Source organism: Loxodonta africana, chromosome 18, assembly GCF_030014295.1.
Source record: "Loxodonta africana isolate mLoxAfr1 chromosome 18, mLoxAfr1.hap2, whole genome shotgun sequence".
Classification (NCBI taxonomy): Eukaryota; Metazoa; Chordata; class Mammalia; order Proboscidea; family Elephantidae; genus Loxodonta; species Loxodonta africana.
In genome coordinates this window covers 20,802,487-20,827,582 of record NC_087359.1, presented here as the reverse complement: position 1 = coordinate 20,827,582, position 25,096 = coordinate 20,802,487, and the positions used below count along the sequence as shown (strand labels likewise).

At 45.9% G+C, this 25,096-nt stretch overlaps 1 protein-coding gene across 1 annotated transcript; it reads left to right on the top strand.

Moving 5' to 3' along the window:
• Nucleotides 1-2,844: 2,844 nt before the first annotated feature.
• Nucleotides 2,845-8,635, top strand: SOX9 (SRY-box transcription factor 9). The gene is made up of 3 exons (XM_010596991.3): nucleotides 2,845-3,355; nucleotides 4,250-4,503; nucleotides 5,055-8,635. Exons 1-3 carry the CDS (start codon nucleotides 2,925-2,927, stop codon nucleotides 5,900-5,902), a joined length of 1,533 nt encoding a protein of 510 aa, XP_010595293.1. The 5' UTR covers nucleotides 2,845-2,924; the 3' UTR covers nucleotides 5,903-8,635.
• Nucleotides 8,636-25,096: the final 16,461 nt, after the last annotated feature.

Here is a 25,096-nt window from a genome sequence, read left to right as displayed (position 1 = left end):
GGCCAAGCTAGGCACTGGGCGGGGGTGGGGGAGATCTTCTTGTGGCCTCGATCTTCCCATTCTGTGCAGAATAAAAACGTGGGCTTCGCCAATCCTTTGTGTGTCTGTCTGTCTGTCTGTCCGTCTGTGTTCGTGCGCGCGTGCGCCCCGTACCATATAAATACACAGGTCCCACGCTCCCCTAACTAGGCTGCCCAGAGGTGGACCCGCGCTACAGGGAATACCGCGTAGGAATTCCTGCAGAGATAAATCTCAGCAGCAAAGCAGTCCTGATTGAGTGGAACACACCACCCTCCCCGCCCCCCCACCACCATCAAAGTTTGCCCTCAAGTCCTCCGAGTTGGAGACAGTTTCTAGGCTTTTGGCGCCCCCTCTGGATACAGCTGAGAATTGCAGTCCATTTTTTAAGGCTTAACTGATTGTTTATCATAAATTTTCAGAAAGTTACATGAGTACGAGATGCTTGCACCAAACGAACCGAAAATGCAGAAAGCACCGTAGTTTGTGACTTATATGTCTACATTTCACGTATCTCTTACGACATAATTTTATTTAAAATATATTTATATGTGTACGTATACACCTTGACAAACATTTTGTGAAATATTCAAAATATCTTAAGGTCATAGTGGTCCTCACTGCCTTCATGTCTGTCAACACGGGAATGACGGTAAAATACAACTGAATACAGGCGTTCTGGTTTAAAGCTCTGCTCGACTTTGCTTGAGTCTCCTGGATCGGATGTCAGGGAATCACAGTTATTCTCACAAATACCCCTCCCCAGGACAGAGAAATCTGTCCACACTAACCTGGACTTTTTCTCCTAATAAAGGGCGACATCGTTCTTACACTTTCTGAGAGTAATCACACAGCCATGAATATCAGGCTAGTGTATCGAGGTCTCTTAAACTCGTAAACAAGCTAAAGAATACCAGAGCCATTCCATGGGAGTAGCATTCGTTTAAAAAGTAAACATTGTTTAACAGGGTTGTAACTTACTACCTTCTGAAGAGTTCCGTTTTCTATAATAAATGTCGGCTTCTTCGGAAGAAAATGAGAGAAAAAAGTTTTGCTTTGTTTTGTTTTGTTAATCTTCAAGGAAAAAAAATCTTTTAAATCTTGAGATAGTGTCCGCAATTTGCAAATCAGAATTCAACAAGCCTTTTAGATGATGCGGGCCGATGCAATAATTTCATTCGAGGCGAACGTTTCCAAAAGCCAGGAAGAGGGAGTTTAAAATCAAGCCTTTTCCAGAGTTGTGCGTTTATTTGTGAGTCTGAAGACACGCAACCCGCAGACGACTTGAGATTTTTCTTCTCTCCCAAAACAGATAACTTCTCACTTAGCCAACCTGTCTCAGAGGAGGTCGTGTAAACAGAAAGGTAGCGCTCAAATCGCACTTTGAAATACATCAGAGACACCCTCCCCCCCCTCCCCAGGACTTCCAACTGTCTGCAGGTCAGAAAGGACAGGAGAAAAGTCAATACGACAGGCGCTTCGCCCCTCCAGGTGTTTGGTAAAGGACAGAGAAAGCAGGAGAGCAGCTCAGCTCCCGAAAGCCGGGTGTTTCGTCTGCAGCGGTGCCGATTTCTCCGGCCTGTTACCAACTAAGTGACCGGCCTGGGCCTGGCGGCCCGGGACGGCCCAGTCGCCAAGTTCGATCTCGGAAAACCGGAGGAGTTTGCAAACTCTTTCCAGTGGCAACCCTGCTGACGTTTTGGACTCGGCCAGGAGGCGAAGATCAGAACGTCAAAGCAGTTATGCTGTCACTGAGGAGCGCCAGTGGTGTGGGGGTCGGGGGGGGGGGGTCGGGACAGGGGAAGGACTTGTCAGAGCTCAAGGTCTGTGTGGCGCGGGACCGCCGGCGCGAGCGCGGGGCTCGGGAGTCGTGCCTGCTGTTGCCTCCAGCCTTCGCGGGGACTTTGCTTTTCACTGAGTCCCTTTGCAAGAGCGCAAACCAGCCGCGCCAGCCCTGGCGAACCCGAGCATGTTAATCTATTTATATGGATTATTACGGAGGAACAGCGGGCGTTGAGTCACCAAAACATTTGCTCCAAAAGACCATTTCTAAGCACTTTCTGAGGAGGCAGGCTCCAGGCGCGCAAACCGGGCTACGCATTCGGGAGCCGCTGCTTTTCCAATACTTCAAACTCCAGCTAAGTCGCGGTGCCACCAAGCTAACAGTGAAAAGACATGCTGGAGGAAGAGGGCGGGGGGACAGGCCCTAGTCTAGACACACACACACATACTCGCAAAGACTCGCGCGGAGATGGCACCCATATTCTGACAAACCGACAGCGCTGCAAACTTACACACTTGGCCCTCCTGGGTCCCCCGCCTTCCCCGCAGCCCCCACCCTCACCACCAGGCGGTCCACCCCTCGCCAGCGTTCCCCTCCCCTATCGTCCCCTCCCCTCTCATCACCCAGCCCAGTGCCACAATCCTCCTCCCCCCAAAATCCGGCCCAATCAGATGCCTGAAATGACGGGCCATGATTGGCTGGAAGTTTCTAAGGTGAGGGGGAGTATTTATTAAAGAGACCCGGGGCTGGGAGTTGGAGAGCCGAGAGCGGAGGTTGAAACTGCCTGGAAACTTCAGAGGCGCTGCGACTTGCCAGTTTCACCCCGGGAACTTTTCTTAGCTGGAGGAGGAGAGAAGGGGTGCAAGAGCCCCCACTTGTGCTCTTCCTTCCCCTCCTCCTCCTCTCCAAATCGCCTTCTCCCACTTGGAGCGGGCACTGCGGCCTGGCCACCCAGCGCCCTCCTAAGTGCTCGCCGCTGCAGCCGGGGGACGCGCCAGCCTCTTTGGGCGCCGCTCGCCCCGCGTCTGGGCAGCTGAGGGGAAAGGAGCCTGCGCCTCACGTCCCCCAGCCACCGCAGCTTCTCGCCTTTCCCGGCCACCCGCCCCCTGCCCTGGGCCCGCGCATGAATCTCCTGGACCCCTTTATGAAGATGACCGACGAGCAGGAGAAGGGCCTGTCTGGCGCCCCCAGCCCCACAATGTCCGAGGACTCGGCGGGCTCGCCCTGCCCTTCAGGTTCCGGCTCGGACACGGAGAACACGCGGCCCCAGGAGAACACGTTCCCCAAGGGCGAGCCCGACCTGAAAAAGGAGAGCGAGGAAGACAAGTTCCCCGTGTGCATCCGGGAGGCCGTCAGCCAGGTGCTCAAGGGCTACGACTGGACGCTGGTGCCCATGCCGGTGCGCGTCAACGGCTCGAGCAAGAACAAGCCGCACGTCAAGCGGCCCATGAACGCCTTCATGGTGTGGGCGCAGGCGGCGCGCAGGAAGCTGGCCGACCAGTACCCGCACCTGCACAACGCCGAGCTCAGCAAGACGCTGGGCAAGCTCTGGAGGTAGGGGCTGGGCGCGCGGGCCGGGTGGGCGCCGCGGCGGCTGGGAGCGCGAGCCTCGCTGTCCCCTCCCCGCTCCCAGCGGGGAGCAGGCACAGGGGCGGGGGACGGGGGAGGGGAGTTGGGACCAATGTAAGTTGGCTCGGAGTTTGACAGAGTTCTTGGGTGGCTTCTGTTGAAAGAAGGGAGAGGGGTTAGAATGGAAAAGGTGGAGGGGTAGCCAGAGGATGGGAGGGTACACGATAGAGACACGGTGGGAGGTGGGCCAGCCCCGATCGCCCGTCGCGGTGAAGTTCTATTCGGGGGGGGGGGGGGTTGGCTGGGAAGTAAAGTTTGCCTCTCTCGTCTCCAAACCGCCCTCTCGTGCTGCCCAGCACCCACAGAGATGGGCGGGGGGTGCGGGCAGAGCCCGAAGCCAGGAGAGACCGGTCCTGGAGGTGAGAGACAAGAAGGGGAGCTGCTGGAAAGAGGTGGCGGCAGTGAGGAGGTGGAAAGCTTCTTGCAGTTTACGTGGATTTTCGGGGAGTTTTTAAAGGGCGTTGGGGAGCTTGCGAGGGGGCATAACTCCAGTAGCAAAGGCGTTTGGAGCGGCAGCAGCGGGAACCTGTTTTCTTCTGCAGGGTTTCCAGAACAGCAGAGAGGGGGCGGGGCAGAGTGACCGCTCAGGTCGGGCTAAAAGGGCCGAGATTGCTTCTCTTTGGCTGTTTATTATGAATAGTAGTGTTACTTAAAGCACGGTCCTGCGGCAGTGGCTGGAAAGGAAGGAAGACGGAGAGAGGGCCGATGTACGAAGAAATCGAGACGTCGGGTCACTGCCTCCTCCCCGCCGACCTGACAGTTCGGCGGCGATCTATTGACACCCCCCTCCTATCTCTCTGCCACCCCCCCCCTCCCCAGGCTGCTGAACGAGAGCGAGAAGAGGCCCTTCGTGGAGGAGGCGGAGCGGCTGCGCGTGCAGCACAAGAAGGACCACCCGGACTACAAGTACCAGCCGCGGCGCAGGAAGTCGGTGAAGAACGGACAGGCGGAGGCGGAGGAGGCCACGGAGCAGACGCACATCTCCCCCAACGCCATTTTCAAGGCGCTGCAGGCCGACTCGCCGCACTCCTCCTCCGGCATGAGCGAGGTGCACTCGCCTGGCGAGCACTCGGGTGAGTCCCCCCGCGGCCCCTGCGCCAGGCCCCCAGCCCCGCCTGGCACACCCGCAGGCTTTCGCCTGGAAGCGTCGGCCTGGGGACCTAGTGCTCTCAGGGGAGGGTCATGCTGCCCCTTTCAACTAGTCTCGCTTCCCTTCCTGCCCAGGCCCCACGAGGCACCTCACCGCGCGCGCACAGGCGCGCGCGCGCACACTCACAGACTTCAACCCAATCCCTGCACCCTAACAGATGGATGTTTTATTGCGAGGTTTTACAAGACGTGGCCCTTTTCTTTGCGCCCCCACCCCAAAAGCATACACAGGGCTCTTCCACAAGTAGCAGTTTGGTCTTCCGGATCCTCGGGGCCTCAGACCCTCCCCTGATTAAAGGAGACTGGCGAGTTAATCATTCCAGGACTTATCTCCAGCGCAGCGCGCCTCCCGCGCGGGTGTGGACCCTTATTACCCCCTAGGAGAGAGGGAGGGTCCCCGCAAGGTTCCGTAGGCTTTGCCTTTGCACAGCCCATGCTGATTTTCCGGTGCTTCTTCCTCTTCCGTTGCCTGCAGGGCAATCCCAGGGCCCACCGACCCCACCCACCACCCCCAAAACCGACGTGCAGCCTGGTAAGGCTGACCTGAAGCGCGAGGGGCGCCCCCTGCCCGAGGGGGGCAGACAGCCCCCCATCGACTTCCGCGATGTGGACATCGGCGAGCTGAGCAGCGACGTCATCTCCAATATCGAGACCTTCGACGTCAACGAATTTGACCAGTACCTGCCGCCCAACGGCCACCCTGGGGTGCCGGCCACGCACGGCCAGGTCACCTACACGGGCAGCTACGGCATCAGCAGCACCGCGGCTACCCCGGCGGGCGCAGGCCACGGGTGGATGTCCAAGCAGCAGGCGCCGCCCCCGCCCCCGCAGCAGCCCCAACAGGCCCCGCAGGCCCCTCAGGCGCCCCCACAGCAGCCGGCGGCGCCCCCCCAGCAGCCCGCCGCGCCTCCGCAGCAGCAGCAGCAGGCGCACACGCTGACCACGCTGAGCAGCGAGCCAGGCCAGTCGCAGCGAACGCACATCAAGACGGAGCAGCTGAGCCCCAGCCACTACAGCGAGCAGCAGCAGCACTCCCCGCAGCAGATCGCCTACAGCCCGTTCAACCTTCCGCACTACAGCCCCTCCTACCCGCCCATCACCCGCTCGCAGTACGACTACACAGACCACCAGAACTCCGGCTCGTACTACAGCCACGCCGCAGGCCAGGGCTCCGGCCTTTACTCCACCTTCACCTATATGAACCCCGCGCAGCGGCCCATGTACACCCCCATCGCCGACACCTCCGGGGTTCCCTCCATCCCGCAGACCCACAGCCCCCAGCACTGGGAACAGCCCGTCTACACACAGCTCACCAGACCTTGAGGAGACAAAGGGTGCCATCGCCACGAAGGTCATAGAAATAACCGAAGCAAGAAAGAACCAACCAGAATCTCCTTGGGACTTTTTTTTTTTTTCCTTAAAGACATTGAAGCTGAAGGCAACTCTTACACGAATTCCAATATAGAAACACTACATCTAAACACATGACCACCTTCTTGGGAGTCAGTGGCCAGGCCGCTTGGCTAGATGGATCAACAGAAAAGAGACTGGACTGAAAACCTTCTTCAGAGCAAGCGTGGAGGCTGATGGAGAATCGCATGACCCATTTGCTCAATCTCTCTGCCTGTTTGGACTTTGTAATTATTTTTTAGCAGTAATTAAAGAAAAGAGTCCTCTGTGAGGAATATTCTCTATTTTAAATATTTTTAGTATGTACTGTGTATGATTCATTACCATTTTGAGGGGATTTATACATATTTTTAGATAAAAGAAATTAAATGCTCTTATTTTTCCAGCAGCTAAACTACTCTTAGTTGAACAGTGAGCCCTAGCTTTTTCTTGCAACCAGAGTATTTTTGTACAGATTTGCTTTCTCTTTAAAAAAGAAAAAAGGAAAAAAAAAAAGTAAGTGTGTTGGTGCATTAACATAAAAAAAAACATAAAATTGTGTTATGTGATCAGTTTTGGGGGTTAGCTTTGCTTAATTCCGCAGACTTTCTGATTGGAGAAGCTGCCTTAAAGAAGTAATAATAAAGGCCTTACTTTTGCAAATATGGAAGTAAACACTAGTCTAAGGAAGCATTTGGTAAGCTTTATCGTATATATATATTTTTTAAAGCAAGAGAAACACCTTGAGCCTTAAAACAATGCTGCTGGAAAATAACCTGCTCGCTGTTTTAGTGCGTTTCCCCCCGCCTTTGCTTGTTTGCTCCAATTATAAGAAAGAAGCGAGGGAAAGAAAGGCAAGCAAAAGAGACGTTATCTGTTTGGGGAATGTTTCCGCAGCCACTGAGTGCCCCAAGCGCACTGCCCCCTGGTTGCCTGCCTGCCCGGGCGCCATGTGGGACACAGATGCTGGCGTCAGCTCTCTCAGACTGTCACCTGTGCCTCTCTGATCACCAGCAATTAACCTTCAGGACATTCCATGTGCTAAAGTTATTTATTTTGTATGGAGAGGTTTTAACGGGGGGGAAAAAAAATCTTTTTTTTTTTTCTAATTTACCTTCTTTAAAATAGGTTGTTGGAGCCTTCCTCAAAGGGTATGGTTATCTGTTGTTAAATTATGTTCTTAACTGTAACCAGTTTTTTTTTTTTATTTATCTCTTTCATCTTTTTGTTTATTATTAAAAACAAGTCTCTTTGAATTCTTTGTCCTAGATTTGTACAAATGCCTTTTTGTCCGTCCCTTTTCTTTCTTTTTTTTTTTTTCTTTGTTGTTTTTGTTGCAAACAAACTGGAAACTTGTTTCTCTTTTTTTGTACAAATGAGAGATTGCAAATGTAGTGTATCACTGAGTCATTTGCAGCGTTTTCTGCCACAGATCTCTGGGCTGCCCACATGGAGTGTGTGTGTGTGTTATGACACAAATCAATGCAAGCGTGTGTCATGGCTATTCCCCTGCCGTTCTCATGGAGGAGGGGGGAGCGGAGGACTGACAACCCTTAATTACTGACTGCTGTGGCCGAAGAGTTGGAGGATTGCTTTTTAAAAAAGACAGCAAACTTTTTTTTATTATTATTTAAAAAAAGATATATTAACAGTTTTAGAAGTCAGTAGAATAAAATCTTAAAGCACTCTTGTAATATGGCATCTTTCAATTTCTGTATAAAAGCAGATCTTTTAAAAAAAATATTTCTGTAACTTAAGAAACCTGGCATTTAAATCATATTTTGTCTTTAGGTAAGATTTGGTTTGTGTTTGTGTTTTGTTTGTTTCGCTTGTTTTTCCCCAAACCTTTTGTTCTCTCTGTGAAACTTACTCTCCCCCCCCTTTTTTTCATTCTTTTCTTTTGTTTTTGTATATTATTGTTTACAATAAATATACATTGCATTAAAAGGAAAATGGCCTTATGAATTCATCCACTCCGTTCTCCTGTTAAAAGGATGACTTGCAGAGTTTGGGCACGCAACCCTGGTGGCGTAGTGGTTAAGTGCTACGGCTGCTAACAAAAAAGGTTGGCAGTTCGAATCTGCCAGGGGCTTCTTGGAAATTCTATGGTACAGTTCTACTCTATCCTATAGAGTCACTATGAGTTGGAATTGACTCAATGGCAGTGGGTTTGGTTGGGTTTTCTTTAAGAGATTCTTAAGTGCGGCTTGCTGTGATGGTTTCGTTTTTGTTTTTGAATGTGCCATTTTAGCACATAACTGTCCCCAAATATCTAAGCAGAAAAATCTGGAAAAGTGGCACCCCAGTAGATCAAACCGAGACTCACATGTCAGTAGTTGCCCAGTATGGCAAACTGCTTGTTGTGGTTTTAATCTCAGGCTTCAGGGCAAAAGCTGTTGCCATGTAGAGGTCAGAAGGGAATATTAGACCTGAAGTCAGTAGCTTGTTAGTAGAGACAATGCAGAACGCCGGATGGAGTGACTTGCTTGTCTTAATTTAATATAGCAAACTTTCTGCTGTTGGGGAACACATACCAAAGAAATGGGGTGTCTACTTAAAAGGCAAAGGAGAACAGAGTCTAAAGTGGACCAGAGGGAAGCCTGTCATATTAACCCATTATATGTGTCACAGCCTTCCTGGTGTCTCTGCAGAGACAATGGAGTGAGATTACCTTTTTTTTTTCTCTTTTTTTCTTTTGTTGTTCCCTCCAGTTTAACTCCTTCAGAGCAGATGCAAAGCCCTGGTACAAGTCATAAGACCTAATCTTGTTTTCCTTGGCCCCCGTGAGATGGGGAGTTTCCAGAATCAGAGAAACGTTCAGGTCGTTTTTTTCATTAAACAGATGAAATCACCCCTCCCTTCCCACCCCCACACAGACACACCCCCAGCTGACTAGGGAAGCATCTCCAAGCAGAGGAGTCAGCTCCACCACCTCAGGCTGGCCTTACTGCTGGGCCTGTGTGGCGGACAGTCTACCATCTTTAACCCCACTGATATTACCTCACATTGTCTGTTTTTGCTTATTGGATTCCTGGCTTATGGCCCACACCAGGATCACAGCAACCAGGAAAATGGTAGTTATCAAATGGAGGCAACATTAGCCCTCGGCCTCCTTTGCAAATTCCTTCAGCAAACATTGATTGAGTGCCTGTGATCTGTGGGGGCACTGTGCAAATCCCTCCCCGCCCCTTCCGACCTGGAATTCTGTTCCTTGCTTGGACCATAGCATCCCGTTTGCTCAGGCCCAGAGTCTATCGTACATGCTTATAAAGTCTCTTATTTTCCCCCACCCCCACCAACACTCACAAAATCCTTTAAAAAAAAAAGTCTTTAGTGTTCACTAATTCTTACGCACCCTTAGCTGCCCTAATCCCTTTTTCTACGAAAATCAACACATACCATTTCACCGGGACCACTCTGGGTCCCCACCAGGTCTCTACTGATTGCTGAATGGTTCCCTCTTCTCCTAGGGGTATGTTCTGTTCCTCAGCACGGGACCTTTGGCGGGCCCCCTTGGAGCCAGAATGTTCTGTTCTGGCATAAACTTGCTAGGTGACTGAGGGCAAGCTGCTTTATGTTTCCCTGTGCCTCGGTTTCCCCTCTGGCTGAGAAAGCTTGTAACCCCTCCCCCTTGTGAAACGATTGTTATTGAAGCAGCTTTTAGCAAGGAGCAGCCTGGGAGTTGGCTTCATCTGAATCTCCTGATCTCCATAGCAGTCCTAACCAATTGGGATCTCTGAGAATGATGCCCAAGAACAAGGGTTTTTCACAAGTTCCCCGAGTGGTTCTGATACGCAGTAAAATAAAAGGGACCCTGGAGTGCAGGAAGAGAACGCCTTTGAATCCCACTCACCCCCATCCACCAGATCTCCTCGAAGCCCGATATCACCAGATTGCAAAATAGTTTAGAGGAATTTTGTATTCTAAACCCTATAACACAGCTTATCACTCTGGCAACAGCAACACGGCTGTTGGTCTGGAAACCTAAGGAAGGGCTTTCCATACTAGAAAACACTTGTTTATAGGTCTGGAGTTATTTATTTATTTACTTGCACTCAAAATAAGACTTATTTTGGGGATGACTTTCACAAAAAAGGAATTTTTTTTTTTTTTTAAACAAAATGGAATCAAAACAAACTGGTTTAGAATCAGCCTTCTGGGCTATTATAAAAACAGCACCATGTGGCTCAGTTTGAGCTGTGTGTTTGGCTTTCCCACCTCAACGCCAGCCCATCCTTCCCCTTCCTCTGATTTCCCAAATGAACGTTTTTGAGGTACCCACTCTGGGACGTATAAGTTAAATTACTTGATGAACTATCGCTGTAGCCAGAGACGGATTTACCGTGAAGCTAATGAAGTTTAAGCTCCAGGACCCCTCGCTGGCATAGGCTCCTTCTAAGGCCCTGGACTTAATCTCATATTTATTTTTATTTCATATTTATTTATATTTCTTTTCTTAAAGAGCACCCCAGACCCCCACACACACCCCCACCCACAAAACTGTCTAAGCTTCAGGCCCCACAAAACCTGTGTCTGCCTGTGAGCACAGCTTTTGGCTAACAAAATATCAGGAGCTGCAAGCAAGATAGTTTTCTTTAAGAATGTTAACCATGACACTTGACTTCCTTCCTTCTTTCCTTCCTTCCTTTCTTTCTTTTATTTTTGCAGTTTTCTGTTCTCAACAGTATCTACCACAAACCCGTCACGGTGGCATCGATTCCAACTCTCAGCAACCGCATGTATGACAGAGTAGAACTACGCTCCCTGAGGTTTTCAGTAGCTGATTTTTCAGAAGTAGATTGCCAGGCCTTTCTTTCGAGGAATCCCTGGATGGAATCAAACCTCCAACCTTTCAGTTAGCAGCTGAGCACGTTTACTATTTGCACCACCCAGGGACCGCATCTGCCACATTGGATGTACCTAATAAATCCCAACCTTCCATCTTAACCATGACCCTGATGACAATGCCACAGAACCCATTACTGGGGTCTGTATGAGTCAGAATCAACTTGACAGCAATGGGTTTGGTTTTTGGTACTATAACATTCTACCACTTACCACTTGAACTTGGACAAGTTTCTTATCCCTTGGAGACTTGCATCGTCATTTCTCAGATGATGGTAATAGTATCGTCTCGAGGACACAATGACGGCTAAATGAGGTAAAGCACACCACAAATGTTAATTACTTGTATGCTTCACTTCTTTATGTCCCTTCTTCCTACCTGCCCCCTGCCTTTTCTTAGGATCTCACATTGCCACCTACAGCTAAAATGTTTATTGGGCCCTGATTGAGCTATTCCTCTTCAATCGTTCACATACTAGAACCATTTTACTATGGGTTTCTGGAGAAAGATTCTTTCTAGACCTAAATACAACATAGCCTGTCTAAGATTAGCTCTCATTTAAAATAACTGGGCTAAATTTGGAACAATACTTCCATTACCTTGAAGCTCTGCCAGATACATCCTGTGAATTTTCAGGATTTTATATTGAACTTAGAGGAAACCCTGGTGGCGTCGTGGTTAAGTGCTACAGCTGCTAACCAAAGGGTCGGCAATCCAAATCCGCCAGGCGCTCCTTGGAAACTCAGGCAGCTCTACTCCATCCTGTAGGGTCGCTATGAGTCGGAATCGACTCGACAGCACTGGGTTTGGTTTTTTGGTTTTATATTGAACTTAAACCCATTGCCATTATTTCATATTGCCATATTCTATGTGTTGTTTTTTTTTTAATGTTAGGAAGATTTTCACCCCTTGTTCTTTCCAAAAACATTTACTCATCACGACGGCGGGTCCCTGCCCTCATGAAGCTTACATTTGAGTATGGGTGAGGCAGGCACAAAGCCAATAGTCTTCTCTGGTATTTTCTAATTTAAATGGACTGTCAAAAGAACAAACAAATCTGCCTTGGAAGAAGTACAACCAGAATGTTCCTTAAAAGCAAGCATGCAAGCCCACATCTCATATTCTTTGGGCAAGGTATCAGGAGGGACCAGTCCCTAGAGAAGGACATCATGCAGGGGAGAGTAGAGGATCAGTGCAAAAGAGGAAGACCCTCAAGGAGATGGATTGACACAGTGGCTGCAACAATGGGCTCAAGCATAGCAACAATTATGAGGATGGCGCAGGACCGGGCAGTGTTTCATTCTGTTGTACAAAGGCTTGCTATGAGTCAGAACCAACTCATTGGTGCCTAACAACAACAAATGCTATGAAAAAAAAAATGCAACTGATTGAGACCACTTGGAAGGCTATTGCAGCCGTCCAGGGGAGAGACAATGATGGCCTACACTAAGATGGCATGGTCCCAGGGTAGTTGACGGGTGTGGGGATGGTTTTGTGATAACTTGCTGATCTATTTTTCTTCTCTTGATCGCCATCCAATTTTCAGTGACACGAGGACTCCTGTGACCTAATGTACATAAAGGCGAGCCAGTTTATCTTTACCTTAACCATCACTCCTCCCAATGACCCTCCATTAGTCTTTCTCTGTCCTTCTTAACCATCTACCCATGAATCCTACAGTTCTTTTCTTTCACTGAAGACCACAAGAGAAAAATCCAGTCCCTGGTCTTCAAAAGGGTCTCTTGATCTTCAGAAATTTCATTAATGCACCCCGCAGGCTTATGGAATCAGAAATTTGGAAGGTGTGGCGAGAAACCATTGAGTTGGATTATGCTGTCCTTGCAAAAATCTTTCATACAATAGATCAGCCTGATGAGCACTCCTGTAATGTCTTCTACAATATTTCTATTGATTGAGAGCTCCTCTCTCCTATCACAGAGTTCTTCAATTGTGGGAAATTTTTCTTTCTGCAGTTTCCATTCAGTGGTCAAATGTGGCCCATCTCCAAACCCATATGCTGTCAGTTTTGCCTTTCTTCCAAACGACAGCCCTTGAACTATCTGTACACAGTTTTCAAGTTTCCTATTTTAGTTTTTTTCTTTCCCTCCAGGCTAAGCATTTCCAATGCATTTTATGTATGATATGGTTTGCAAATCCTTCCGTATCTTGCCATTCTTATTTGAATGTTCACCTCTTACTAGTATTCCTCTCAAATTAGTATGCCCAGAATTATTTCCAGGACTCCAAACGTGGTTTGACTAGTATGAAATACAAATGGATTCGCCCCTCTTATAATCAGGAATTCTGCTTCCATTTAGTTAAGTTAAAGTTGCATTAGCACTTTTAGCAGCCAGATCAACCAGTTATATTAGGGTGAGTAATTTCTAACCTATCCTGTAGTTGTCCAATTGATTTTTTGAAGCTAGTTACAGAGTTTTACATTTACCCCTATCTTGACTGGAATGTGTGACACATATTGGCCATGTCTCATAGGTTCAGTGGAAGAAGAAAGTGGAAAAAGGATTTACATCATTGGGCTTTTACTTTGCCAGGCAACTGTGACAGATGTTTTATATACGTGATCTCATTTAATCCAGCTAATAACCCTTAAAGACAGGTGTTATTATTACAGTTTTATAAAGGAGGAAACTGAGGCTCAGAGAGATTAAGCAATTAACCTAGGGTCATATAACTTGTAAATGGCATAAACGACCACCATAGGCTTTTTCCCCCCCAGACTCTTCAGTTTTCAAAAGAATTCGAAATGGGGTCCATAATGGGGAAGGGAGAATAAAAGGGGAAATGCATTTCTCATGTTGTAAATTATGTTCCAGGGAATCTCTTTAAAGCAAAATCTGAGCCTATAACTCCCTTATTCAAAACCTTCCAAATGCTACCTACCCACTTAGAAAAAAATCCAGTTCCTTACCATAGGCTACAATGACCTATTCTAGGTGTTGGCAAACTCTGTAGCCCACAGAAGGTTCCTGGGTGGCATGGACAGTTTGCACTTAGCTGGTAACCAAAAGGTTGAAGATTCAAACCCACCTACTGGCTCCAGGCCTGTTGATCTGCTTCCATAAAGATTATAGCCAAGAAAACCCTATGGAGCAATTCTACTCTGTAACACATGCGGTCTCCTAAGTCACAAATCAACAACAAACTAGACCATGGGCCAAATTTGGCCTGCTGTCTCTTTTTGTAAATAAAGTTTTATTGGAACACAGGCACTCTCATATATTTATGTATTGCTTTTACACTGTAATGGCAGAGTTGAGCAGTTGTGATAGAGATTGTACAGCTCACAGCACCTAAAATACTTATTTGGTGACTCTTTACAGAAGAAGTTTGTCAACGTTTGTCCTACGCAATCTAGCCCTTGCCTATTTCTCTGACCTCATCTCTTACCACTACTCCCTTAATCTGTATGTCCCCAACTTTCTGCCTTCTTTCTCAAATCTGCCAAGCTGTTTGCATTTCAGGGCTTTTTCACTTGCTACTTCCTTGGCCTAAAGCACCCTTTCATCAGAATTTTCCCTGTGTCTTCTTTCCATCTTCCAGGTCTTAGCTCAAATGTCATCTCCTTGGAAGGACCTTCTCTGGCCACCATAGGTAGAGTGGTCCATACCATCCATATCCCAGTCATTCTCCATTTCATTATTTTTCCTTTTTTGTAACACTAATCACTGTCTGATATTATCTGGTAAGATAAGGAGCTCACAAGAAAAGGGACAAAGGTAAAGTAATTAAACAAACAATAGTGTTGAGTATTGAGCTAGAAGTGTGCACAGGATGCTAAAATAAAGAGGACGGTCTTCTTGCCCCTTACAGGCAGCCTGCTGGACAGAACTCAAGGTGATCCCATGCCTTCTCTCTCTCCCATGTGACTCACATCTGGTCCATAGCAACAGTCACACATCCTTCACTCAGCAGAGGTTAGCACTTCTCTCATCTCACCTTCTAGGCACTTGAGTCAGACATCTTGTGTCTGCGCCTCCTGACTGCAAGAACACAACTCAAAGCTTTGTCAGTAATCCTTTTAAAGTCCCATTAGCTAAACTTTGGGTCAGTAGATAACACCACACCTTCCCAAAGAAGAGAGAATGGTTATCAGTTGCAGGCCAACAACTTTCTCCCAAAAGTATTCTTCATAGATCTTCTTTCCCTCTCCTCTCTTAACTTTATTGAAGTAAAATGTATACATAGTGAAATGCATAGATTTTAAGTGGACAACCCAATGAATTTTGATAAATGTATACATTTGGGCAACTACCCATGCAATCAAATTATATGACATTTCCATCCTCCCATAAAGCTCCCTCATGCCTCATTCCCCAATAGAGGCCCAATCTGATCCCTCATAGACAACCTCCATATATTAACTTTGCCTGTTCTTGAGCTGTAGATGAATGGAATCATACCATATGTACCCTTTTATATATGACTTATTTTACTCAAAATAATTGTTTTAGGAATCATCCATGTTGATGCATGTAAAAAACACTCAGTTTTTTTCTATAGAGGAGTGGTATTCCATTGTATGAACAAACAACAGTATGTTTATCCATTTTCCTACTGATGAACACTTGAATTTCATTTGACTTTACACAGATGAAGGATACTCAGAATAATAATACCCTTTCATTTTTTTTTTTTTTTTCCCCTAGGGGCTCTAAGCAATAAAGTTTGGAACTATTGTGAATAAAGCTGATATAAAGTTTTTTTTTTTTGTTTTTTTTTTTTAAGTCTTGATCTCCCTTGAGTAAATGGCTAGAAGTAGGATTTCTGGATCAGAAGAAAGGTACAGGTTTCACTTTACAAGTAACTGCCACACCATTTTCCAAAGGGCTTAAATCCTTTTACACTCCTACAAGCAATGTACGAGAATTCCTGTTCCTCTATATCAATACCAACATTTGTTGTTGTCAGATTTCTTAATTTTCACACCCATTTCCATGGGTGTGAAATAGTATCTAATATTTTTGATCTGCATTTTCAGCATCCCCTCTTTTTCGACGCTGTACGTAATTCCCTTGCACATTGTTTTGCATTACAGAGTTCAAGTGACATCGGACCTGACGACCCCCTACACTCTTTTGGAACCCAGATGTTTATTTCCTTTATTTGGAAGGGAAACCTTTGGATATCCATTTTTCTTATGACTTTTCATTTTCTCAGCTGCCTCAGCCACTGTATGAATCTGCTAGACCCATATGGGGACATGCCAAGTACTGTGAGGACGCCAATTGTACTGGCCCTCCAGGTCCAGCTAGAGGCAGAGAGGGCTGGGAATCAGAAGCGTCGAATGTGAGACTCTCAACTCTCTTACAGGCAGCTTGGGAGGTGGAGGAAGTCAGGAGATAGAGCGGGGAAACATTAGATAAAGCCCAAATAAACATCTGAAATTCTCAGTACTTAGGCAAATTGCCCCACGTCCCAGGAGCTGACCCACATCTATGCAGATAAAGGATCTTATAGAAAGATGTGTGAGGGCATCAGGACTTTATTGCTTAGAGTCCCTAGAAAGGGTATTCTTATTCTGAGTATCCTTCATCTCGGTAAAGTCAGGAAAAAAAAGGAGGTGCTTCTCTTCCAGGGTTCCCTGAAGCAGAGACACAGGAAGAAGCCTGGAGCCCATTTCCCCTCAACGCTTGAGGCCCCCGAGTCTCCTGATGATCATGAAGTAGTCCCCATCTTCCCAGGCAACAGCTCTGCCTCTCTCCGGAGCCAATTTTGAAAGTCCCTGAAATTTCTGAAACCTCCACTTGAACATGAGCACACATCTGACCTCTGGGTTGATTTCATCACCCAGCTGGCCCCTGTCTGAACTCCTGCCTCCATGGAGAATTCTTGAAATCCATCCTATTCTCTACCTGCAGCTGTTTTCTTGGTTTTAAAAAAAAAAAAAGATATGGGATTTTTAAATCCCTTCAATGTCCCTGCCTTTGATCCCCTCCTCCCACCTCTAATTTTTATCTGTGTTATCTGGTAATTCCCATCCAGCCATTCCATGGGTGGCTAGCTATCAAAATCAAGTCCGCACCCCATGCCAGCCAGCAAAATTCAGGAAAGTAATTTGAGCCAACCGAGTATCAGAAATGAGCCATGAGCAGTAGCTGATCAATGGCTACAAGGCCAAATGAAAATCAGTTGCCCAACTAGAGGACAGCACTCATGGCTATTAATCAAAACCAGTCCTCATGGGCCTACAGTGTGGAAAGAACTGTCTTGCTCTGGTCTATTCAGGCTCATTGCCCAAGTGACCATAATAATTAAGACAACAAATATTTATTGTTCTACCACCTGACAGGCTCAAAGCTAGAAATTTGTAGTACTGACGTAAGCGAGGCAGATGGTTCCCACACCTAGTAGGGAGAAACCATTATTAAACAGGCTAATGAAAATGGGGGAATCCTTATTGAGATGGATTGCCACAATGGCCACAGCAATGGGCTCACACATACCAATGATAGTGAAGATGGCACAGGACCAGGCAACAATTCATTCTGTTACACAGAAGGTCGCCATGAATCAGGGCTGGCAGCTAATAACTGTGTTAAGCAAACAATTTTAATAAATTACGGAGCGTTATGTCCCTGGGTTAAATATAGCCAAGAGAGTTCAGTGAGTGAAGAGCTTACAGTCAGGAACTCTAAAATTCATCATGTAAATGGGTAACATTTTTAAATTCAAATGAAAAAATAGAAGGCTACTTAATAAATAACTGGATTGCTTGGGGAAAAAAAACCAATATCCTGATTTGTACAGCCAGCTGCCAATTGACTAGCATTTAGTTTATCCTACCTGGCAAGGTTATACTTTATTACTAATTTTGTGATTTGTCTTAAATTAGACTTACCATTCATTATTAATGATTGGGGTGAATAAAGGTAGTGAATTTCTCACTTTTCCAAAAACTCTTCTTCTATTTTGATTATGATATCTACACTCTTCCCCTAAGACGCCATATTTTCGCTCTTGATTTCCCAGAGCTATCCAGCCCAAAACCCCCTCTGGAGAAAAAGTCCAATAGCTCTTGAAAGGGGGCCAATGATTATGACTAAAAATCTTTTCTGCTTATTCAGTGTATCATCCTGGTCAGTTGTGGACAAATGGCATATTAGCCTGCTGTTTATTTCATGTGCCAAGAACCCAACAAAAAAACAGGTTTAAACAAAGTTGGGGGAATTTATGTTAGACTGAAGAAAGAACTTGGCCAAGTTGAAAAAATGGCCAAGTTAAATACCAACTCAGCAGTTACGAAGCCCATTTGTAAGTCTTCTCTGAGATTTTAAAAGATGAGCCAATCTCTATCTGACAGTCTGGTTTAGAGGGGGGAAGGGGAAAACGGGCATAAGGCGTGTCTAATGACCTGCAGAGTGGGCCACATCTATCCTGAGGGTACTATTTTGGGGGATACCCACCCAGCCTAGGAGCAGAATCTTGACAGACTGCAAACCCCCTTAGGCCTGAACCCACTCCACAAGCTGCTCTTGTGCTACCACAGCTGTTTCCGTTTTTTATTACGATTTTCTCCGCCTTTCATTTTTCAGGCCAAGGAGAAGCTCAGGGGGCCCATCTGTTTCTCTCTTGCCCTTTTCCCTGTTCCCAGAAGCAAAGCATACATATACACACGCGCACACACCAGGCCACCACAAACTCCTCTTAGGGCAATGAAAAACAGGAACCAGAAACAAGTGTCACCCACCCATAAACACCCTCAGGAACTGCAAGGAGAGTCAGCTGCAGGGAGTGGAGGTGGTGCCCTCAGAAAGCCTTCAGGGAAGACTGTCATGGGAGGAATATTCCATACAGGAGTCAAACCTTCTCGCTAGGACAAGGTGTTTTCTTCCTAGGAGGACTTTTTTCTTTTCTTTTTGTTTTTACTCAAAGTTCCCTATTAAAAAGCTGGGAAAATAAATTAAAAAGCTGGGGAAGTGTCTTCAGTGCTATGCTTCAGTGCGAATTCTCTCAAGTCCAGAAAGCCTGAGATAAATGATCCTGTCAGCCTAAAGAAAAGCTAGAAATTAATGGAAAGAGCAACTTTCCCCTTAAGATGAAGTGAGAAAGAGAACATAAAAGGTAGCCCCAATCTCTATGGCCCCAAGGATAAAGCTAGGTCCTCTAGGACATCAGCATGCTGAAGCCACCCAAACCAGACTTCTTGTGACTATCTTTCCTTCATCCTGTGGCAGGAGTAAATCGCCATGTCCTGTCAATTCCTTCTCTCCAGCTTCTCTCTCCAGAGTCACCTACCTAGAAAGAGCTGCTGCAGTCCATGCTGAAGTGAACACAGTTGGTTCCCTGATTCTGCTGTGGTCAAAATTTTCTGGAGCGTCGACTTCCTTCTGTTTCTGGGTGGTTCAAGAACCTACAGCACGGGTTCCTATAGACAACTCTGTGCCAAGAAACCCTTCAGGTTCTTTTACAAGGTCTTCATGGATGCTTCTCCTGTCATCTTGCTCTACGATCTACACCAGCCCTTACCTCAGTTACGCTGCTGGCTCATTCATTCCAGTGCAGCAGGGTTTAACCTTGGCACTATTGATATTTTGTGGTTTGGGGCGGGGAGGGGCTATCCTGCATATTAGAGGGTGCTTAGCAGCATCCCTGCCCTGTATCTACTAGATGCCAGTAGCACCCTATGCCTCCAATCCCAAATCACGGACAATCAAAACAGTCTCTAGACATTGATGAATGTCCCAGGGGGAGGGGCAAAATTACCCCTCAGCTAAGAATCACTTGAAACCCTGGTTTTGTGGTGTAGTGGCCAAGACCAAAGCTGCTAACCAAAAGTTCAGCAGTTCAAATCCACCAGGCGCTCCTTGGAAAGGGTCACTCTAGAGCTTTCGTTAAGGGTAATAGAAAAATTGGGGAACAGCTAATGGTGATGGTTGTTCATGATGAACATAATTCATGTCACTGAACTGCTCATGTGAAGATTACAGAAATGCCAAATCTCCCGTTACCTGTATCTTACCACGATACCAAAATAAAGATTCACTATTCCAGGTCTACGTTCACATGACCGTTTGTCTGGGGCATGCTCCTACTGCCTCTCCTTATTTAGAACTTGGGAGACATAACTCATCTCCTCCAAAATAATTGAGTGAGTCACTTCTATCATATTTGATCCTCAATGGCCCTGTGAGTTGGGGCTCATTAGTTTCACTTTCCAGGTATACAGGTGAAAAAGTAGTAGTCAGAAGAACCAACAAGACACTCAGAGTCAGGGTAGCCTGAGAGCTATCCTAAGGCAGAAAGCAAGGACCCAAAGTAGAAGACCGTTGACCAGATTACATCTGTGACTCTAAGCTTATGGGCAGAGGGACAATAGCACATAACTCTGCTGACCTGTTCCTTCTTCCAAAGATTATACTAGAGTGTATCTATCAAACGGACGTCTTACATGAACCTTGAAGAAGGTCCCTGCACTCACCAGGGGAGATAGATTGGGTATCTTTCTTTCTTGTATGTCCATACTGCATTCTGACTTGGGATTCAAGGAGGAAAAAAGAAAATCTAACCACTCATCCATTCATAATAAATTGTCTCTCATCCTCCAGTTGTTAGAATCATATACCATCTTGGGAAAATTTACTCCCTGAAAATGATGCAGAGTTCCCATCCCCATAGCACATAAGCGAACCATACCATAGCCCTCAAATCCTAGTTCTATTCCCAACTTATCGTATATGCATTTGAATGAACAGATGATATCCCAGAAGGAAAGAACGTGATACCACCAGAGGTGCTGAACTTGCATTATACTTACTTTTGATCATCTCTGTTTATCAGGGTCTGGGATCTTCCCATTGGGCTTGATTTTCCACCTAAGGTCTCATTATCCTGAGCTGCCAGGGTCCTGAGTTCCTTACCACCCCCAGTGGTCTCAAATCATAAATTTCAAGGCGCTATTAACATGGCCAGACAGATTTTTAAGACTCCTGTAGGCAGCCTACAATTAACCTTCTCCTGTCAGGTGGAAAATCAGCTCAATAGCCATTCAAGTTCATGTCCAAACCCCTTTACATTAAGGAAGCCTTAGAAGGTTATTCGAGTCTCAGAAATAGAAGCTCTCTGAAGCTATGGAGACAAGAAGAAATTCAAAATGGAAATAAAGCCAGCCATGGGATGGAAGGGTTGTGTACATGGCTCATGTACATATGAGTGATGAGGCAATCATGAAGGCCACCAGTTGCTTTTGTACCCAAATCACTAGTGGAGCAATCATGCAACTGTGTCCTATAAGATAAGAGCCCATATGATTTTACTGGTCTTCTCTGTCACTGGAAATTTATGTGCACTTAATTTATATGTACTTATGTGGGGCAAATAGCAAAGTGGCGAATTGGACATGCTGGGGCACTGGCATTGATCACGGAGTAAACTGATCAATCCCATGGTGAAACAGAAGAAAATATTGGTGCACAAAGTCTCTCACCTGTGGTATTGGGTCCATAGCTAACAACTCGGATGAGCAGTACCACAACCAGGTATCGTGAAGAATGATGCCAAAGGATGCATGTGTCATCCCAAGGAAGGGTTGGAGCAGAACCGATAATTGCTCAGAAGACTTCATGAGCCAAGATGGCCGGGAATTACTACAGATAATAAAGAGGCAGAGCCCTGCATAAGCTTGGCCCAGCTTACATTGCTGATTTGATTTCTCACTATTCTCTTTCTCTTCAATCACTTATGACCTATTCACATTGAATAATGTATTCTTTCTTCTTTCTCTTCCTCCTTCTCCTCCTTTTTTCCCTCGCATATTTCTTGGGTCTGTTTTTGCTCATATATGTTCAAATTCTACCTGGATTTCAAGACTCATCTCAAATGTTACTTCTTCCATGAAGCTTTCTCTTACACCCTCCCCCCCCCCCAAAATCTCTTTTTATGACCAATAGATTATTTTCTTGGAGAAGATGTCTTTGTATTCATATCTTGTCTCCTATCTTTGGACTGTACATTCCTTGAAGGCAGGAGTAAGGTATAATTCATCCTGACATATCTGGAGTGAAAAGAACAATGCCTTGAGCATAGTATGTTTAAAAAAAAAAAAAAAATTGCCCTCCAGTTAATTCCAGCTTGTGGTGACCCTATAGGACAGGATAGAACCGCCCTGTATGGTTTCCAAGGTTGTAAATCTTTACAAAAGCAGATTGCTACTTCTTTCTCCCATGGACAGGCTGGTGGGTTCAAACTGCTGACCTTCTGGTTAGCAGCCCAGCACTTTAACCACTGCACCACCAAGGTTTCTTATAGTAAGTAATAGGCATTCTACAAATACTAATGTATTAATGAGAACATGGAGGTAGAGTCAAGCAAATAGATACACTGGTTAGACAGCTTCATCTGCATGTATGTTTTCGACTTGTCTAAAACTGTTCCCTTGTTCTTGTTCCCTTTTAGAATTGATGGTACCACCACCTACCCAGTTAAAAATCCATGCAGCATCTTCAAGTTTTCCTGACTCAATTATTCTCCACGTTCATCAATTCCCAAGACCTCCTGATCTTACCTTGTAAATATGCCTTTAATCCATCCCCCTCGACCTTACTACCACTGCCCTGGCTCAGAATTTCTCTCCCCTAGATTGTTGCATCATCCTCCTATTGGTTTCACCAAATTCAAGCTTATACTCTTACAGTTCATACTTCATGTTGCCCCAGGAATGATCATTCTAAATCAATTCTGATTAGACCAATCTCCTGTTTAAAAATATTTCAAAGGCTCCCCTGGCTTATAAAATAAAGTCTAAACTCTTTAATCCAGCCTGGAAAGCTCTTGGAACCCTGGTGGGACAGTGGTTAAGAGCTCGGCTGCTAACCAACACACTGGCAGTTCGAATCCACCAACAGCTTCTTGGAAATCATATGGGGCAGTTCTACTCTGTCCTATAGGGTCATTATGAGTCTAAATCAACTCAATAGCAACTGATTTGGTTTGCGTTGGATGGCTATCAGTGACCTGGCCTCTCTCAGCTCTCAACGGCTTTATCTCTTGCCTCTCCTTGCTTTGCTCTTTCTGGTGAAAAAATACCACGCTATTTCCATTCCTTGCTGTGCTGTGCCTGAAGTTCTCACTACTGATTGGACCCATTCACTTGGGTGCTTCCTACTCTTTTTTCAAGCCTAGCTGTGAGTCACCTCCTTCAAGAAGCCTCCCCCTCCCCTAAGCTGAGTCAGCCCCCCTTCTGTATTCATTGTGCCTCACTGTCTCCTCTCTTTTGGCATTTGCCACACTGTATTCAATACTCTGTTTTCATACCTGCCTCTCCCATGAGACCAAGCCCCCTGGTTAGGTCAGGGTTTTATTCGCATATACCACAATTCAAAGGCGTCAAATCTTTTGTCTTCCTTATTCATTGTCCAGATTTCCCATGCATATTAGCCGATTGAAAACCCCATGGCTTGGGTCAGGTGCACCTTAGTCTTCAAGGTGACATCTTTGCTTTTCAACACTTGAAAGAAGTCTTTTGCAGCAGATTTGCCCAAAGCAATGCGTCTTTTGATTTCTTGACTGCATGCTTCCATGCTTCCATTGGGTAACCTCAATGCCCAATGCCTACCAGAGTGAAGAGCAGTTCCTGTTTTCTTTTTTTTGGTCACTGGTATGAGTGTTGCTGTTGTGCATTTGAGTCAATTTTCAACTCATAACAACCCCATGTGATAGAGTAGAACTGCCTCATAGGATTTCCTAGGCCGTAGTCTTTACGGGAGCTGATTGCCAGGTCTTTTTCTCGATATGGGTGTAACTGAGGCAATATGAGACTGCTATCTTTGGTGGAATGGTTTATTTCCTCATCACTAAGGGCCCCATTCCTTCAAAAGATTCAGAAGGAAAACCTAATACTCCAAGAAGGGTCGGGGATCTTCCCAGCTGGTACCTACTCATGTATCTGGTTCATTCTGGCATGGTTGGGAGAGTCGTTGGAAACACATGGACTTCTGTGTCCTCTGACTTGAGGGCTCCTATTGTGACATGACACCGTTAGTGTCACATCCTTATCTTAACCATTTTCAAAATATACGTGTGTTGAGAATAAGAAAGTAACAAAATAATGATGAAATAAAATAAGCCATGCCAAGATTTCCTCTGATTGAGAAAAAATTTCCAACTCTCTAAAAACTGGAATTCAGTATGAGGTTGCATTTATTTCTTACCCCTTATCTTCAAATGACAGTGTTAACAGTGCTGTTGTTGTTGTCAGCTGCCGTTGATTCCAACTGATAGTGATCCTATGCATAACAGAAGGAAACACTGCCCTGCCCTGTGCTATCCTCACAATTGTTGTTATGCTTGAGCCCATTGTTGCAGCCACTGTGTCAATTCATCTGATTGGGGGTCTTCCTCTTTTTCCCTGACCCTCCACCTTACCAAGCATGATGTCCTTCTCCAGGGACTGATCTCTCCTGATAACATGTCCAAACTATGTAAGACGGAATCTCTCCACCCTTGTTTCTAAGGAACATTCTGGTTGTACTTCTTCTAAGACAGATTTGTTCATTCCTTTAGCAGTCCGTGGTATATTCAGTATTCTTCACCAACACCACAGTTCAAAGGCATCAATTCTTCGGTCTTCCTTATTCACTGTCCAGGTTTCCCGTGTATATTAGGTGATTGAAAACTCCATGGCTTGAGTCAGGTGCACCTTAGTCTTCAAGGTGACATCTTTGCTTTTCAACACCTTAAAGAAGTCTTTTGCAGCAGATTTGCCCAACGCAATGCATCTTTTGATTTCTTGACTGCTGCTTCCGTGAATGTTTATTGTGTACCCAAGTAAAATGAAATCCTTGACTTCAATCTCTTCTCCATTTATCATGATGTTACTTACCGGTCCAGTTGGGAGGATTTTTGTTTTCTTTATGTTGAGATGTCTTTGATCTTCATCAGTAAGTGCTTCAAGTCCTCTTCACTTTCAGCAAGCAAGGTTGTGTCATCAGCATAGCACCAGTTTTAATGAGTCTTCCTCCAATCTTGATGCATCAACGCTGACACATACTTTTCCCGACTTTAAATCACTCAGTATCCCCTTGTTCTGTTCGAATGACTGCCTCTTGAACTACGTACAGTTTCCTCATGAGCATAATTAAGTGTTCTGGAATTCCCGTTCTTCACAATGTTATCCATATGTGTTATGATCCACACAGACGAATGACTTTGCATAGTCAATAAAACACAGGCAAACATCTTTCTGGTACTTTCTGCTTTCAACCAGGATCCATCTGACATCAGCAATGATATCCTTTGTTCCACATCCTCTTCTGAATCTGACTAAA

Excerpts from the sequence above, each read along its gene's own strand:
- SOX9 (XM_010596991.3), top strand. The coding sequence starts at position 2,925 with ATGAATCTCCTGGACCCCTTTATGAAGATGACCGACGAGCAGGAGAAG. Across the intron at positions 3,356-4,249 it reads ACGCTGGGCAAGCTCTGGAG|GCTGCTGAACGAGAGCGAGA; the intron begins GTAGGGGCTGGG and ends CCCCCTCCCCAG. Across the intron at positions 4,504-5,054 it reads CTCGCCTGGCGAGCACTCGG|GGCAATCCCAGGGCCCACCG; the intron begins GTGAGTCCCCCC and ends CGTTGCCTGCAG.